This window comes from Mytilus trossulus, chromosome 5, assembly GCF_036588685.1.
Source record: "Mytilus trossulus isolate FHL-02 chromosome 5, PNRI_Mtr1.1.1.hap1, whole genome shotgun sequence".
NCBI lineage: Eukaryota > Metazoa > Mollusca > Bivalvia > Mytilida > Mytilidae > Mytilus > Mytilus trossulus.
Window position 1 is genome coordinate 32,510,408 of NC_086377.1, and position 18,326 is coordinate 32,528,733.

Below are 18,326 nucleotides of genomic sequence, written 5' to 3' on the forward strand. Positions count from 1 at the left end.
GAATTCGAACATAATGTAAGCTATTCGGTAGTAAAGCTTTAAGTTAAACTATATAAAGAAAATGTAGATGAGTCTCCAATTTCGTCTTTTGGTATAATCCTCTTTGAAAAAATTAAGCCTTTCCGTTCGGATAACCCTCGGTTTTTGTTTGTCTCCTAATGACATAAAGTCCACCAGTAAAGCAAGTTAATTTAGACGTTATTCTCCCGTGGTTGTAGATTATTCTCCCGTGGTCGTAGATCAATCTGTAGAATATTTAGTATTGTCAATTCTTAGCGATAATATATGGCTTCGATAACTTTGACAAGAAGTCAATGACACACACCACGTGACATCGACCCGGGAGACAATTTATATCAGGAACAGATTCCATTCCATCCAACATGACAAAAAAATCGTCTAGCTTGCGTCAGACTCAACATTGAATTTCAATGATGTTTATAAGAATTGATTCTTAGATTTATTGCTTATTTTTGAATTTGAATGTGTTGCAAGTGAGAGGTTTAGCTAGCTATAAAACCAGGTTCAATCCACCATTTTCTACATTAGAAAATGCCTGTACCAAGTCAGAAATATGACAGTTGTTATCCATTTGTTTGATGTGTTTGGACTTTTGATTTTGCCTTTTGATTTTGGACTTTCCTTTTTGAATTTTCCTCGGAGTTCAGTATTTTTGTGTTTTTACTTTTTGCTCGTTCTGTACCAACCACATGGCTTCAGTACGAGATAAAAAAAAAAAAACTTGAACGGTTAATTTTCTCTGTCAAGCAGGTGATTGTTTTGTTGTCTTTCAAGTTTTGAAAGTTCTATTGAATGATAACTTTTTATATATCCTCTATTAAGAAAACTAGAATTTGTCAAGAAACCAAGTTTCCAATTTTTCAGACAAAGTTAGGTGGATTTTGCCAGCTATGCTCGATATATCCCGTTTGGTCATATAACGACTAAATCATTCAAATATTTATACATCTTCAGGACTGTTTGAGGATTACTGTTAATTTTATGTAAAAAAGCACTTCGGAAACAAAACGATTATAAAGTGGTATGTGTATCATCCAATCGAATGTCAAACAGTATGTTTCATTTCACGTCGACCATTGTTTGCAGAAATGTTGAACCAAACGTTAGAATTTTGACATTAAATCAATTCCTCGTTTTATCTGTGTAGATTAATATTAACTATTAATATGTATGACATTTTTTCATCCACTCTCAATATTTACGCTACAATTAATCGCTCTTAACTTGTTTTCCCCTCACATTAATGTTGTCATTTTGTTTGATTTACTCGAATTTAAGATGAACCAATCACATCATGTGTATTGAACAATAAAGACTCCCAGGGGTACAATTAATAATTTATGATTTATAATGAATTTAAGAAGAACAATAGATTATAATGTAGGAATTCTTGTAGATGTTTCTCATTAAATGTACAATACCCGATTTAAACCTACGAGACAGTCATCAGAATCACACTTTATTTATTCATGCTGACTTTAAGAAGAACAATGCGTTAACACGTGGGAGGTTTTGTGGCTGTTTTCCATTAAATGTATCACAATATGAAAATAAGAATATGTGGTATGATTGTCGTAAATGGAACAAATCTCCCACAAAGACCAAATGACGCATTAGTTTATAAATAAAGGTTATCGTACGACCTTCAAAAATGAGCAATGTTTGTTTACAGCACAATTGATGTCTTTACAACATTTTATTCGTAAAAACTTGGTGTTCTATCAGAGCTATAAAAAAAAAGATGTGGTATGATTGCCAATGAGACAACTATCCACAAAAGACCAAAATGACACAAGCACTAGCAACTATAGGTCACCGTATGGCCTTCAACAATGAGCAAAGCCCATACCGCATAGTCAGCTATAAGAGGCCCCGATAAGACAATGTAAAAGTAGTTCATAAAGGTTTCTTCAATAACCGACAACATGCTTTGTATTGCTGATTTAGACTGGTGCCACATGAAACAGCTGATATCATAATTTTGGCCAAAATTGCACATTTTTTTTCAAATTTACACCTTTATTTTTAACGTACCTTTAGGATAGAAAAGACATACGACACTGGAGCGCTTTCTTGGAATACCCTTCAGCCAAAAATGAATAAGAAAGTTTGAAAGGCTATATGATTACAAACATTAAAGCAGTCAATTTTATAGACAGTCATATTGGTTGAATTAGGCCATTCCAGTTGATATATGCTAAAAGGGGATGGATGGTCCTCTCTGAGAGGTGTTAAATTTATACATCTTAGGGGTGAAATTTTGGGTTTTTTCATTTGACACGTACACTTATATGCAAAATCTTCTGAGGGTCTTTCAGCAAGAAATTGTTAAAATAATTACATCTTATGGGTTACAAAAATGTCTATGTCAGATCTAAGGGGTGCTTTTTAATGTAGACAGTTTCGTATCATGCATTATCTTATATTGTATTTAAAATTCTAATGGGTACAATCCTTGCAGTAAAAAATTCTGATAGGTATTTTTTTTCCCCATGAAATCCCATCCACCCAATATGAACAGAAACTCTACATCTGATAGGTCTTAATTTATAGATCTGATAAGTAGTTTTTCATGATGTTTTTTTTCTGATACGTATGAACAAAAATTCTCCCCATCCATCCCCACCATTCAGAAATTAACTGGAATGGCCCATTGTTCTAGAAGATGAAGACACGACAAATATAAACTAATTTCTTCATTTAGTATTATAGATGTCTTCAACTCAATTTTATTTTTCATAAGCTTTTTTATTTTATTTTTCCTGTGTCTGCCTCCTGTCATTACTGATGTCGCGCTGCGGACAATGTGCGCACTGAAGCACAAGTTGACACTTGTATTGATAAATTGGTCTTATGTGAATACAGGATTATATCACAACTCATTTTTTGTATTTTGTGAATGCCTATGCATCCTTTTTGTGGAACAGTTTAATACTTGTTTCGCGAATGTTCATGCACTCTTTTTATGGAAGAGTTTAATGCTTGTTTCGCGAATCCCCATGCATTCTTTTTCTGGAACAGTTTAAAACTTGTTTCATATAAATAAATGTGACTGAACTTCAACTCATTCGAAGGCTGATTAATGTTCGTTTTTATTTGGTTTACGTCCGCTTTTTGTTGAATTTGTAAAGTATGGACCAAGTACAAAAGTATTTAGAAAATTCAATTTAAAAAGTATAAAGCTTTGTAAGATGAAATTATACTGAAATCATATAAGCGTCAATTTATATGCATACTGAGGAGGTGTTAATGAGTTTGTTTTTATTTTTGTGATTTGTTTTTCGTACTGGTTGACTGGTAGATTCGAAAATTTGATTTGACGCAAAACAATTTAAAAAAACAATCACGACCTCGCATTCAAATCCTGTATATGACAACCAATGGAAACGTCGAAAAATCGATGATAAATATCTTCTAATGCCTCTGGAAGAAAGAGTAGCTTCAATTTACTTCCCTGTGCAAATTACATTTGAGCTAAATTGACGATAAAAAAATCTAATAAAAACAGAGGCTTTCCGAAAGAAAATAAGTTGAATAATCCAATAAGCGTTAATTTCCGGGTTAACATCCTCCGAACGGTTAATTCTAAACAACAATGGTCCGTAAGCTGTCGTTATGGTATTATGGTCCAACAATGGAGAACGTATTGGTCATTTTACTAATCGGAGATTCAAGGACAGGTTACTGAAGTCATATTAGCATCAGGTTGACAAGATGAATGCTTCAATGTAGCAAAATACCCTTTGAAGGTTATTCTAGAAAACTGTCTTACGTTGAATAGAATCGATATCATGCTTTATATCTTTGGTTTTTATCTTCTATTTGTAATCTTGAAATTACGTGAGTTTTATTTTCTTCGTGACATGGACGTGGTTAACCAGGAGTATTTAAAAATTACTAAGACCGGCATAATGTAAATAGGTCATTCCATGACGCACTTGTGAAAAAATAGTATAGAATAAAGAAGCTATTCTGTTGCCCTCGTGTACTATTGAAATTACAAGTTTTGAAATTTCGCCTTTCTTATATAGTTTACATGGACATGGTTAACCAGGAGTATTTAAAATCACTAAGACCGGCATAATGTAAATAGGTCATTCCATGACGCACATCTAAAAAAAATAGTATAACGTCGTAATTACATGGCGCACGTGTAACTTATGGAGGGTGATGACGAGGGAATTTATTCGAAGGTTTCACGAAAGCCGTCATGTTATGTTAAACCAGAATGATGAGAGCCACTAGAATGAAACACCAACTGTTTATCCTTTTCAGAACCCGATCTAATGCTCATGTTCTATTGGGTTTTAGTTGTGTATGTGTATCATTCATATCATGTGTAATTATAAACTGTAAAAGACTTGTTTTATGTGTTTTTGAACAATTTCTGTCCGTGTCTGTCTTTTTATTTTTTGATAGTCCATTTCTTTCTTTTTCATAATAATGTTGTGAATACTAAATACACAATGTATATAATGTTGTTACCAATCAAGTAAGCATATCAGTGGTAATTGAATTGTTGACGTTATTAACATAGAAGCTGAAGCGTATTCCTATTCAATCTCCATTAGCAGGGAATGTGATGTAAACAAAATCGACATAAAAAAACTGACATACATAAAATGACAGTAACATACGTCACTGGCCTTATCACTATTCAATTAGTAAAGGCTACATAAGTTCGTCTGTTTAAATACAGTATTATGAATTCTCTAATGACGCGAACAGTTATAAATATGGACGAACAATATCCTGTATATTCAAATATGGAAAAAAAGTATTATATATAAATACGTAGTTATATAAGGTGAATGTTTTTTTTCTATCAAAAATACGTGCATGGTACTATTTCAGTCTTTTTATGTTCAGATCAGCAGGTGTTAGAGAAATGACGTCTTTTAACGTCACAAATATATTTTAGAATGAAAACAGATGCTTTATGGTTATAAAAAAACATTTTTTCCCTAATGTAGTACATATATATTTTCTGTTGTTTTGAATTTCCGTCGTATGATCCTTTGTTGATAGTTGTCACATTGTCGATCACACCATATCTGTTTATTTGAATTTATTTAAGGTGGTACCTAACACTACAGGGAGATAACTCTGTAAAATCAGCAGAACGTTTTAATGACGTTGTGTCCATACGTTGTCAAACTGCTATATAACCAGTGTAATTTTTCTGATTAAACGGTTGGTTGAAAAAAAAATTAAATTCTTATATTTTTGTCAAAGGGTCAAAATTAATACCTTGTAAAAATTTTAAGAAAATTAAACGAGCCAAATTAATTTTAGTTTAAGTGTTCGGTACCACCTTAGACAGGCCTAGGAAATATACAGGTTGACATCTAGTAACCGTTTTGGTATACAAGTACATTCAAAAATTGTATGTATATATTTTTGGTGTCTTTTTTTTTAAAGAATTTTTTTCCTATTTTTAGCACAAAGATTATCCCATAGCATTGGTGTGCAGAAACAGAAATCTTTTCACTACAGTAATTTAAATGGAAAAGAAAACAGCGAATCGCAAGCAGAAGAAAAAGGTAACATAAATTATGCAAATTTGTGGATTTTTAAAGAGTTTTCAAGAGAGTTTTCAAAAATTATAAAGAAAAACTAAAAGTTACCATGCATGGACATAACAAATCCGTTCTTTTCCCTTTAAATGGTGTCACTATTGAAAATCTCATTCGATTCGAACATTTATACAATAATATGACTAAGCCAAAAAATCAGAAAAAGTCGAAAAATTGAAACTGAATACATGTGCATTAGAAAAATCAATGTTTTATGAAAAACGATTCGTTCATGTTTTATCATGTTATGAAGTGTTACGCTCTAGTAAACCCAATAAGCCGGCATTATGCATATTAACATTGACAATAGCATTCCAATTTCCTCATTTCAAATAACAAAGGAAACTAGTAAGGAAATATCAGTTTCAAATTACTGCAATTTCGTTTTTAACATCCTTTTTGGATTTTATTTTCCAAATCGTTAACTTTAAAAGTGTATTTCCTTCCTTTAAGGATAAAACTTCCGACACTCTGAATATTGAATTTCTAATTACAAATACTCACTGGGTATTACTATAACAGTGTGGTTGGATTGTTATTTGTGTTTGTTCACACTAGCATGTATGATACACGTATAATATGCGCGTATGGGATCAAAGGTCGAATTAATCCGAAGTGATTTATATAGGACAACACGTTTATAAACAATTCGAAATTCAGTTTTCAGTACACAATGAAAATTGCAATAGTAAACAACTTATCACTTTAAAGTTCTAAATAGAATTATATAAAACAGGAAAATATGAGAAGTTTCCATCGTATACATACGTAAATAAAAGAATAAAAAGAACTTGGTTTTATTTTTCTTCATCTATTTATTAATTCGGTTTCCTGGAAATTCATCAACACTCAATAAGAAACGGAACCCATTTATGGTACCCCAATTATCAATGGAAATTACCCGAACACCCTATATAATATAGTACATTACAGATTTTATAGTTAATAAAATCCATAATTTTGAAATATTATGTCAGCTGTACTCTAAAAATGTAAATATTAAATCCAGGTATTCGATTTCTATATGTCTTGTATTCAAGTTCCTTATATTATATATATGTTCCGGACCATATGAGTATTTGGACCATACGCGTATTTTCATGACCATATGCGTATACTCATATGGTCCGACCATACGCGTATGGTCGGACCATATAAGTATAATACTCGTTTGGTTATTGACGGGCTGGACCATATGAGTATTTTGACCATATAGGTATTTTTTTATAATTACATTTAAAAGTTTCAGTAATACAAAAACTTTATCTAAAAACAAAGATGGTAACATGACAGTGTATTATTTTTATAATTCAAATACTACGTAAAAATTAAACATTGATGTCATAGTTAGTTTTCATCACTAATTACATTCTAGTAGGAAGGCTTGGGTGACATTAACTTCCACACGGTATTCATAACTTTTTTGCATTTGCAAGTCTTGGTTGTGCACGATACTTTTCATTTACACCTTTTGTTTGCGAGGGAAAAGCTAGCCTTTTTGTAGCTGCGTACAGTGATATCGAGGTCTTGGGCCATTTCGATATGTCTACGATGTTTTTAAAAAGCTATAGATCTCAAATATCGTAACATGACTGCAATACACCATATTCACAAGACAAATTAAATAAACTATGTTTCTTTCCAGTGCCTTCCAATCTTGTGAAACAGTTCTAGAAATTTAAGTTACTCGTAATAAAAAAAAATCGAATATGACCATCGGTATAAAATGTGTTTATCATAGTTTTCGCAAAGTAAAATAAAATTAAATTAACTATGTGAAACTTCTAATTCTTATTTAGCTAATTTTTATTATAATATAATAATAAAATCATCTATATGACAGCGTCTTTTTGATGAACTGTCATACCATATGAATAGTTTATAAGCTTAAAAAGTAAACTGTAACAGAGTGTAACAGAGTGTTAATTACCCCGACCATACGCGTATGGTTCGACCGTACGCGTATGGTCGGACCATATGAGTATATACCCATATGGTCATGACCATACGCGTATGGTCCAAATACTCATATGGTCCGGAACATATATATAGCAATATGGCGGATAAAATTATTCAAAAGATAGATAACTCTCACCAAATAAAAATACTGAAGAATTAAGTTTTTGTTTTCTAGTTGTCAATCCAGACACTGGTGACCTTGTCAGTGATATCAAACAAGAAACAAAACAAGATGGCGACGTAATGACAGAAACGAAAATAAACATACCATCAGAACATATAGAAAAAACATTTCTGGAAACGCAACCAGAAAGTATCGAGAGTGTTCCTTTAGAAGTAAGTTAATTTTTTTATCACGTCTTTTTTTCTTTAACCTATCTTGGATACTATAGGTACACTATGTACGGCATGAAATTAACGATACTATCAATCCAAGAATCCATGATGTATTCAGATTTTTTAAGACTCCGATGATATTTGAAAACCCCAAATGTAATTTTCTAATTACAGGATTTACAATTGAATACGAATTATTTCCCTTCTTGGTTATTATTGGTTCTCTGTGTGCAGTGTAAAGTAATGTTGAGAAGTAAAGAGAAACTTACTAATCGAGTTTGATTACAATTTTTTTTGGCGGGAAAAGACCGTTAATAATTTCAAAATTTTCACAAATATTATCTTTAACTTCTACTAAAGGGCCCATGATTACATGATTTTTTATCTTTCAGGTGGTACCCAACACCTTGACTAAAATTAATTTGACTCGTTTAATTCTCATAAAATTTTGAATATATATATTTTCTTTGACCTTTTGACAAAAATATAAAAATTTTAAAAAATTTGAACAAAGCATTTTATCAGAAAAATTACACTGTTATGTAGCAGTTTGACAAAATACTAATTTTGATCATTGAGAAGCTTTTTATTCCCTGAACAACACAACGTAATTAAAACGTTCAGCTGAATTTACAGAGTTATCTCCCTGTAGTGTTTGGTACCTCCTTAAATTAATATGATGTAGAACCCGGTAATCGTTGACTCTATATTTAGCTATATTGTGGAGAATCTTGTCAAATACCCGACACGGAAACCTGTTGTTCAGTGGTTGTCGTTTGTTATTGACCTTTACATTTTTTGTAATTGTTAAAATTTTATACATTGTGCTTGGATTAAGAGTTACAACTTCATATTTACAACCGGACTTAAATTCAATACCTTCGGAGTAATTTTCATAATTCTGATATTAAGTTTCTAGAAATTGCTATACAGATAGATTCGTATAACATTCAATCACTAAAAATACGTAAATTAACTTGCTGAAATCAATACCATGAATGAAACGTATTTCTTTATTATCTTAATATTCAACTGCTACAATGTAGCATATGATGGTACTTTTCCCATAAACTCTAAACATGTGGGTGTTATTTTGATAAAACAAATGAGCTAACATTATCGGATTTTCGTTTGAAGATCAAAATAGCTACATAAATTGAATAATTGATTTTGCTATTTTATTCAAACTCAATTTAAACTGTAAAGACTGAAAATAGCAATTGTAAATAAATTACCGATTTTATATTGTCAAACATTCAATTAAATCGTATTTAATGGGCGATAGATACAAAACAGGAAATGTTTATAGCAGCGAAACTGTTTGTTGTTAGGCACAGTTTTCATCAAAGGTCAGAAAGGAAGCAATTATCTTACAGGTTTTTGTTCCATCCCACATAACTCTGTATGTGCACGTCCCAAAAGAGGGGCGAAAGATACAAGAGGAACATTCAAAGACATAAATCGAAAACAAACTAACAACACCGTGACTAAATAAGAAAAAGACAAATTGACAAATAATAGTACAAAAATCACAACATAGAAAAATATACTTATCAAGACAAACCCAACAAAATACTGGATGTGATGTCATGTGCTCCCAAAGGGTTAGCAGATCCTACTCCACATGTGGCAACTGTCATGTTGCTCATGTTAGTACACACCAAGTCAGGAGGTTGTCATTTGTTGCTGTATTATGTCTCTATCATAAAGTTTTACTTTATAAATGAGAAAAATCAACCCGTTAGGTCTCTTGTTTGAATTAAATTACATTTGTTATATGAGCGCCTTTTATAGCTTACCATGCACTATGATTTTGCTCATTATTGAAGTCCGTCGGAGACTTAAGTTGTTAATGTATACAGCATCAGATCTTTGCTGAACAATTATGTCTCATTGACAATCATACCACATCAGATCTCCTTATGTTTGTATTCTTCTTTAATGGCCTGTTCAAAAATGAAAATAAAACTTTACAATTTTGAAGCGTCCGTCATACTTTTTCAGATGGCATTAACTGTAATATTATAATGGGTTCATTTATTAAGAAACCCGTGATTAAAGTACTAAGATTTTTAATAGGTTTCTCAATAACTGTTGTCTTTTATTAACCAAAAGACAAATAAAGATGCAAAAGACTGCGTTATGAAGAGGTATTTGTGCACACGGCACATCTGCAACACATTATTATGGACGTTTTTTACACCAGCTATGCTAAATGGTACAGCGTCCTTAGAAACAAGATGGCGTCGCAGCGTACACCAAAGAATATTACCCATGATGCATTAGATTCTGAAACGGCGAATTTCTCACCTCCACGAGAAGTTATCAGACTACTGCCATAGCAAATACTTAAAAAGGAATCTGATGTACAGTAGTTGTCGTTTGTTTATGTAATATATACGTGTTTCTCGTTTCTCGTTTTGTTTATATAGATTAGACCGTTGGTTTTCCCGTTTGAATGGTTTTACACTAGTGATTTTGGGGCCCTTTATAGCTTGTTGTTCTGTGTGAGCCAAGGCTCCGTGTTGAAGGCCGTACTTAAACCTATAATGGTTTACTTTTTAAATTGTTATTTGGATGGAGAGTTGTCTCATTGGCACTCACACCACATCTTCCTATATCTATACATGATAAAGCCAGTGGAAGATTACATGTTGTAGTTCAGAAAGACAGGATAGCCTGTGTTCAAACATTTTAGAGAGACAAAATACCCAGTGGTCGAAACGTTCGGAAATGTTTTTGACACAACAGTAATTGAAAAGCATTCAGTAATCGCTAACTATCAAAACAGAATTAATATGGTGTCGCCTCGGTATTTACTCTGAAATGAATCAAACAGTAAAATTTATTCAATATCTTATAATCTGTCAATCATTGATTTGAGTTGTCAAGATTTTTATTTGAACATAAACAATTGTGTCAATAAACTTTGTCAAACTTGTTATTTGTGTATGAACAATTTTTTTCATGAAAGTAAATTGTCAGGCTAAAAAAAACCTGTTACAGTACCAAGTATGTGTTTTTATCATGAGTAGTGATTTCAAACTGCCATTTAGATACCAAAAGAAGCACTTTAAATTAAGAAACATAAAAACTAATGACAGAAACTGTTTCCAGAAACCGTCCATCGATCGTGTCTGAAATTACAATTGACAACCATAGCGGAAATCATGCCAGTATACGTAGGAGTCTCGAGATTTTAGAATCAGCTTCATGCGTCATCACTATTAATAAAAATCTACTTGGTGCTATAAATAGATATATTAACGATGCTTGTTCAAACTAAAATCAGATTGCTTTCTAAGGTAAAGTCGCTATACTGGAATAAGTAAGCTATAATGTGACGTTTTCCCGCAATGCCTTTTTATTTATTTCAAATTACTCTATTAAAACATTAATTAAGATTATTTTCAAAGAATAAACGAATTTCATAGCGAAAATTAATCAATGCAGAAAACACGCATTGAGGTTCTTTAATATCTAAAAGTGGAAATCAAAGGAGATCAGGTAAATAATCAATATAGCTTTCATCTAACGACAGCAGTTAAGCAAAAGGTCAGGAAACGTAGAATCATTGACAGATAGTTAACAGTAAAAGAGACGTTTTATAAGGTGATAATAGAGGTATTTCCGTAACAGTGTGGACAACCGCAATACTTAAAGAGGCACTAGCTACAAGATATATATAAAAACATAAAATATGATTTTTTGGTTCAATCATTAATAATGAAAGTGAAACAATAAAACACTTTTTCGCTTTTAGCAGCCATATGGTTAAATTTGGTCAAAATAATCTCAGAAATGTTGATGATGAATGAATCACTTGCAAGTGAATAATTCGACATCATTGTATTCGGTATTCAATTGAACTTTAGTTTAACCCCTTAGCTAGAGATAACGCATGCATTGTGCGTGTAAATGTATTTTAAGGAAAAGAATGTCAACATTGAAAGTAAAACAAAAGTAAATCATTTTGATTGACTGATTAGATCCACAAAAAATAATTCTAATACAGGTCAAAACGATGATAAATATAATTTTTTTTAATCTATAATATGAAATTGAACAGACCTACAAAAATCCAATTGCAGGAGTTGCTAAATCTATTTATATCTATATTTATGTTAAATCGCGTCTGTTCATCAGAGGTCAACTCGATAGTTTAAAGTAGATGGCTTCTAGACTAAAATACACACGAAACGAAATTACATATTACCATGCCCTTGCCTTGTAAATTGTTAAGTTTAGACATTTGATCGTGTGGATAATTGTTTTACATTGTTATAAATCAAATATAAGAATTTTAGTCAACTCTATGAACATGAATTTAATAGCTAGTGCGCCTTTAATTAAGTTGCTAAAAATACTGAATTATTCTCAAATGTAAAAACAAACTTGAATTTGGGAACTGCATGTACATTATATCATACCTCAATCATAAACGAAGTTTGGACTAGTTATTCATCATATGTATACCCCCTTACTACTGAACACTCGTGTATATTCTCATAAGCTAAAATACTCATGCTTATCATACCCCATTACAGCTATATATACATGTAGTACAAATGTCTGATTTATAAGAAAAGAGATTAAAGCAAGTTGTACATTGTAAAATAAATGAAATTACATTTGTTGGTTTTTTTTTTATTTTAGAAAGAAGACTACAGTGACGCATTTCAGTTTACTCCTGTTGAAGTTGCTAAATATTTATACCAAACGGGCAATTTCCAAGAACTAACACAAGCTTTGTCAGATTTGGTTAATGCATCTATTGTGAGTATTGTATTGTCGTGTTTGTGTTGTCCTCTGTACAGTTTTTAGTATATATAACTAATTGTTTTAAGCTTTATTCTGCAAAATCTTTCACAAATTTTGGGTTCTCAAAGCCCCACAGATTCGTTCTTTATTTGGCTCTCTTTTTTTCATTTGTTTGGTTCGAGCTTTACTAACGAATTTTTCGCAGTTAAATATGTCAACTCATATCTTAACTACGTGCGCCTGTTTTTAATGTCAAGTCAAATGTTAATTAAGTGCACCTGTTAATTATGTCTATTCATATTTTATCTACCAGTACTTGTTAATTCATATTAACTACGTGCACCTATTAATTATGTCAATTTGCTAACAACATGCGCCTGATAAGCATGTCAAGGCATGCGTTAACTGTGTGCGCCTGGTAATGTCAATTCATAATTATCTTAAATAAGTATGCATTTTGATGCCTACAACATATGCCTTAATGTAAAATGTCCTTACAAAAAGAAATTGACGAATTCAGTTGTATGCCAAACCTACGATTATAGAGGGGCGTTTTGTTTTCTGGTCTGTGCGTCTGTTCGTCCGTTTGTTCGTTCGTCTGTCCAGTTTCAGGTTAAAGTTTTTGGTCGAGGTTGTTTTTATGATGAAGTTGAATTCCAATCAACCCGAAACTTAGTATATATGTTCCTTATAATATGATCTTTCTAATTTTAATGTCAAATTAGAGTTCTGATCCCAATTTCACGGTCAACTGAACATGGAAAATGATAGTGCGAGTGGGGCATCCGTGTATTCTGGGCACATTCTTGATTTAAATTATATTAGCATAAAATCAATTATAATTATCTGGTTTTCATTTGTTTCTGTATCATATATGAAAGCACATTTCATTTTAATATAAGACTTAAACATGTATTCATTTGAGCCAATGCATATATAATTATATCTCTATCATATCAAAAATTTAATTTAAATGAAGTTTACCCACAATGCCATTGGGATTGGTAGTATCTAATTTCCTCCTAGATTGTGAAATTAAATCTTGATCAGAAAGTGTTTCATTTCAACATTCCGGAAATTGAAGTTGTTGTATTGTCTTTTATTGACTACACCATTTTAAATAAGACCAATCAAAGTTCTTCTGATTAAATGTTGCTGCGTTTTCTGGTTCAATTATGTCCTACTTTTTCATTCAAGGAGTTCTGCCTTAGGTCGTAAATCTTATATCCGGTCTTTGAATGGAAGTTTGATTTCTGATCTGAGTTAACCGGATACTTGATAGATTACTTTCAAAGTATTAAAATTGTAAAACGTATTTCCGACCAAAATGATGAATGAATTTGACAATCTGTAACCATATTTAGCTCAGATAGCAACAAGAAAACATGATTTATACTCTCATGACGTTTTCCCGTTAAAATTATCTTTCAGTTATTCTAATATAATTACAAATAAGGATTGGCTCCGGCTATTATACAACAGTTACGATCTATATATGGAACGTCTTGTTTAATTTGTGGTTTTATCTAATTGTACGTTGTCAGGTTTGACGGAGTAACCAGCAGCCAAGAAACACATTTTGAACTAGATATATATTACCTCACAAACCTAATTTTTATACATGGTAACGCCTCATAGCATATGAATGGGTAAAGTTATTGGTAACACATTTTGATCTAGATATATATTTATAGCTCAAAAACCTATTTTTTATACATTTTAACGCCTCATAGCATATGAATGGATAGAGTTATTGGTAAAACATGAAAGTAAACGTTATGGCTTCAGGGAGATCAACAAATATGATTTCCATTATTACAAGATGACTGTGTAACTTTCACAGATGCTAAATCTTGATGAACATTTTCGTGGATTTTCTCAATTTATTTTTAAAACAACACATTTCACCCAACATTTGTAGAGTTTTATGTGACCTATATATACTAACTATTATCTCGCCATCCAAGAGAAAAGCCTGTATATTGCTATATTAATAATATTCTATATCTGACTTTAAACATCGTTTGCGATGTAATTTGATAACGTGCTTCGTTTGACCTGTAGTATATTTGAGATGGTAATTCCACATGGATTCTATATATGGACAATTTTATCAATATTGGTGTCTATTCCGTTGTTTGTTAAGCCATAACGTTGATTAGTTCTTCTCTCTAATGAGTTTATTGCATATTATTGTTTTCATTAAATTTCATAAATAATGAAATAATGTCTATTTCTGTATCGTTTTGGCCAGTCATCTCCAAATATTTACTTTATAAAACAGCTACATAATTCTAACAATTTTTTTTTTTAATGAATGATTTATAATTGTTTTGAATGATAGTTCCATGACAGTCTGAATGATTGGTCCTAGATTTCTTTATTGTTAACTTTTTTATATACCATTTTACTTATGCTTTTTAGTTTTGCCATTTTTCTCTTTTCTTTATTATTTAACATCATTAATTCTCTAGTCTTGTTGATGAAGGGGCTATATTTTTCATTTCTTTATTGTTTCAGCGCATTTTTCTGCCTTTATTTTCTTTTTAGTTACATAATTCTCTTCAATTGACAATAACCAGTTAAAACTGAAATAATCAAAGTAATTTAGTCCTGCTATCTATGGTGAATTTATTTACAACCACTGGGTCGATGCCACTGCTGATAAAGATTTATTTCCCCGAGGGTATCAAACGCCCAGTAGTCAACACTTTTTTGTGTTGACATTAATTGTTATTTATATGTTTATATTTATAAATTTACTGTTTACAAATGTTTGAATTATTTGAAATACTAAGGCTTTTCTACCTCAGTCATAGATTACCTGAGCTGTATTTGGAAAAAAATTTAGGAATTTTGGTTCTCAATGCTCTTCAACTTCGTACTTTATTTGCTTTTCAACTTTTTTGGATTCGAGCGTTTCTGATGAGTATTTTGTAGACTAAACCCGCGTCTGGCGTATATACTAAATTTAGTCTTGGTATCTATGATGAGTTTATTTAAAGGTATCAATATTTATCTCATCGAACTGAATAGACACTTTGGGATACTCTGGAGCTTGCAATATTAGAACAAAATAAAAATTGATGATGTATAATTGTTCCATCTGTAAAAATTCTACTTTGTCAGCTTGAACTATGAATTCAATTTTTTCAATTCAATATGTTATTTAAGTCTATCTCATCTCTCAAAAATATATAATATAACATTACATTTAATGTAAAAATATATGGATATAAAAAGAGAGCCATTATATACAGAATATTATAAGAGACTATAACATTAAAAACATTATCTAAAGAATGAATGTCAAACTATGTGTTAATAGGTCACTGTAAACTTGTGAGCTCTAACTATAATAGTCTAATTCAGTGTTAACAGGTCGCTTTACGTACATTTGTTAGCTTAATTTTGAAAATATATCAATGACCAATTCTGTGTTAAGAGGTCGCTTTACATAAATTTGTAGACTAGCTGTCTATCAACATCCATTGTTCATTTTTAATCAGTAAGAACATCCGTTAATTTTGACAATTAGAAAAAACAAAACGTTTATAATTGTATTCGACTTTTATACAAGTGAGAGGTTTAGCTAGCTATAAAATCAGGTTTAATCCACCATTTTCTTCTTACTAAAATGTCTTAAGCAATTCAGGAATATGACATTTGTTGTCCATTCGTTTGATGTCTTTGAGCTTTTGGTTTTTCCATTTGATTAGGGACTTATCGTTTTGAATTTTCCTCGGATATTCGTAATTTGGTGAATTTATTTTCAGATGACAGAAAAACAAGCCATTGAATACAAAGACAATGTCCGATCTGTTTACAACAAACTTGTCCAAGCATCAATGCTTTCTGATTCTAATGAGGTAAATAGTATTATAAAGACATATGTTTACAACAAAATTGTCCAAGCATCAATGCTTTCTGATTCTAATGAGGTAAATAGTATTAAAAAGGCATCTGTTTTCAACAAACTTGTCCAAGCATCAATGCTTTCTGATTCTAATCAGGTAAATAGTATTAAAAAGGCATCTGTTTACAACAAACTTGTCCAAGCATCAATGCTTTCTGATTCTAATGAGGTAAATAGTATTAAAAAGGCATCTGTTTACAACAAACTTGTCCAAGCATCAATGTTTTCTGATTCTAATGAGGTAAATAGTATTAAAAAGACATCTGTTTACAAAAAACTTGTCCAAGCATCAATGCTTTCTGATTCTAATGAGGTAAATAGTATTAAAAAGACATGTGTTTATAAACAAACTTGTCCAAGCATCAATGCTTTCTGATTCTAATGAGGTAAATAGTATTAAAAAGACATCTGTTTTCAACAAACTTGTTCAAGCATCAATGCTTTCTGATTCTAATGAGGTAAAAAGTATTAAAAAGACATCTGTTTACAACAAACTTGTCAAAGCATCAATGCTTTCGGATTCTAATCAGGTAAATAGTATTAAAAAGATATCTGTTTACAACAAACTTGTCCAAGCATCAATGCTTTCGGATTCTAATCAGGTCAATAGTATTAAAAAGATATCTGTTTACAACAAACTTGTCCAAGCATCAATGCTTTCTGATTCTAATGAGGTAAATAGCATTAAAAAAGACAACATGTTTTTATAACAAAAGTTCAACTTTCTCAATCGATTTATGAATTTCGAACAGCGGTATACTTCTGTTGCATTTATTCATACTAATCCTGCTAGAGCACATAGCATATCTGATCAAAAGCTATTATAAGCCGCTAATGTTACATTATAAATGTCGACAGGTGATATATAGAAAGAAAATAATGGACAAAACAGAGAATAATAAACAAAAGAAATAAATGCGTAGGGAAAAACAGGCAATACAAATGAATATGAAGAGTAGGGTCAAATTGGTACAAAAACATAAAGAAAAGACAATAACCGGACAGTAAATCGAGAATAGAGAAAAATGACCTTCATATCAAAGAATAAAGCCGTACACTCAATTATGATATTTTTATTTTTTCGTAGGTTCCTTTATACAACACTGGGTACGAATCACAAGACAATATGCTTCCGACCGAAGTACTACCTGCTTACAATTATTACAACGAACTACTGCCTTACGGAAGTGCTGACACACAACAAAATATGCTCCCTGAAGTAGATGAGGGAAACGGAATTAGTGACCTTGTTAACACACTAATGGACGAATGGCTGACCAGAACTGTATTGACAGGTATTGTTTATTTACTAGTATACAAAATACAAGTAGTTACACTATGGCGACCATTCCTTGGCATTTCATGATTTGATGTCACACAAACATGACATGTTTTAATAAATTATAACGCGATCTGGATTGATGGCTAAGAGACTTGCCATTCATTAAAGTAAATGCTTACTTTACAATGTAATCTTATGAGAAAGTGTAGACGACTGTTGTGTAAAAATTCAAAAACCCAATATTTTCCCTAAAACTCATATGGGCGTAATTCTTTTTAGTCTTCTTAGATTGACACCTTATATTTATTGTATTGTTTTCAGTTATCTTTTTGCCAGGCACAAATAAATAAAAGCGCTTACACATAAGCACGAGCTAAACATTGCCACAGCTGGTTGAGTTTTATGTCCCCAAGAGTATCCCCAGCCTAGTAGTCAGCATTTCTGTGTTGACTTGAAATATCATTCATTTATGACA

At 31.5% G+C, this 18,326-nt stretch overlaps 1 protein-coding gene across 1 annotated transcript in view; it reads left to right on the forward strand.

The window, feature by feature from the left end:
• The window catches only part of LOC134718771 (uncharacterized), a 37,203-nt gene that overhangs the window by 12,597 nt on the left and 6,280 nt on the right, over nt 1–18,326 (forward strand). The window contains exons 4-8 of the mRNA XM_063581475.1: nt 5,463–5,564; nt 7,732–7,892; nt 12,549–12,668; nt 16,430–16,522; nt 17,657–17,864. Coding sequence (XP_063437545.1) covers nt 5,463–5,564; nt 7,732–7,892; nt 12,549–12,668; nt 16,430–16,522; nt 17,657–17,864 — 684 coding nt within the window. The remainder of the gene's footprint in view (nt 1–5,462; nt 5,565–7,731; nt 7,893–12,548; nt 12,669–16,429; nt 16,523–17,656; nt 17,865–18,326) is intronic.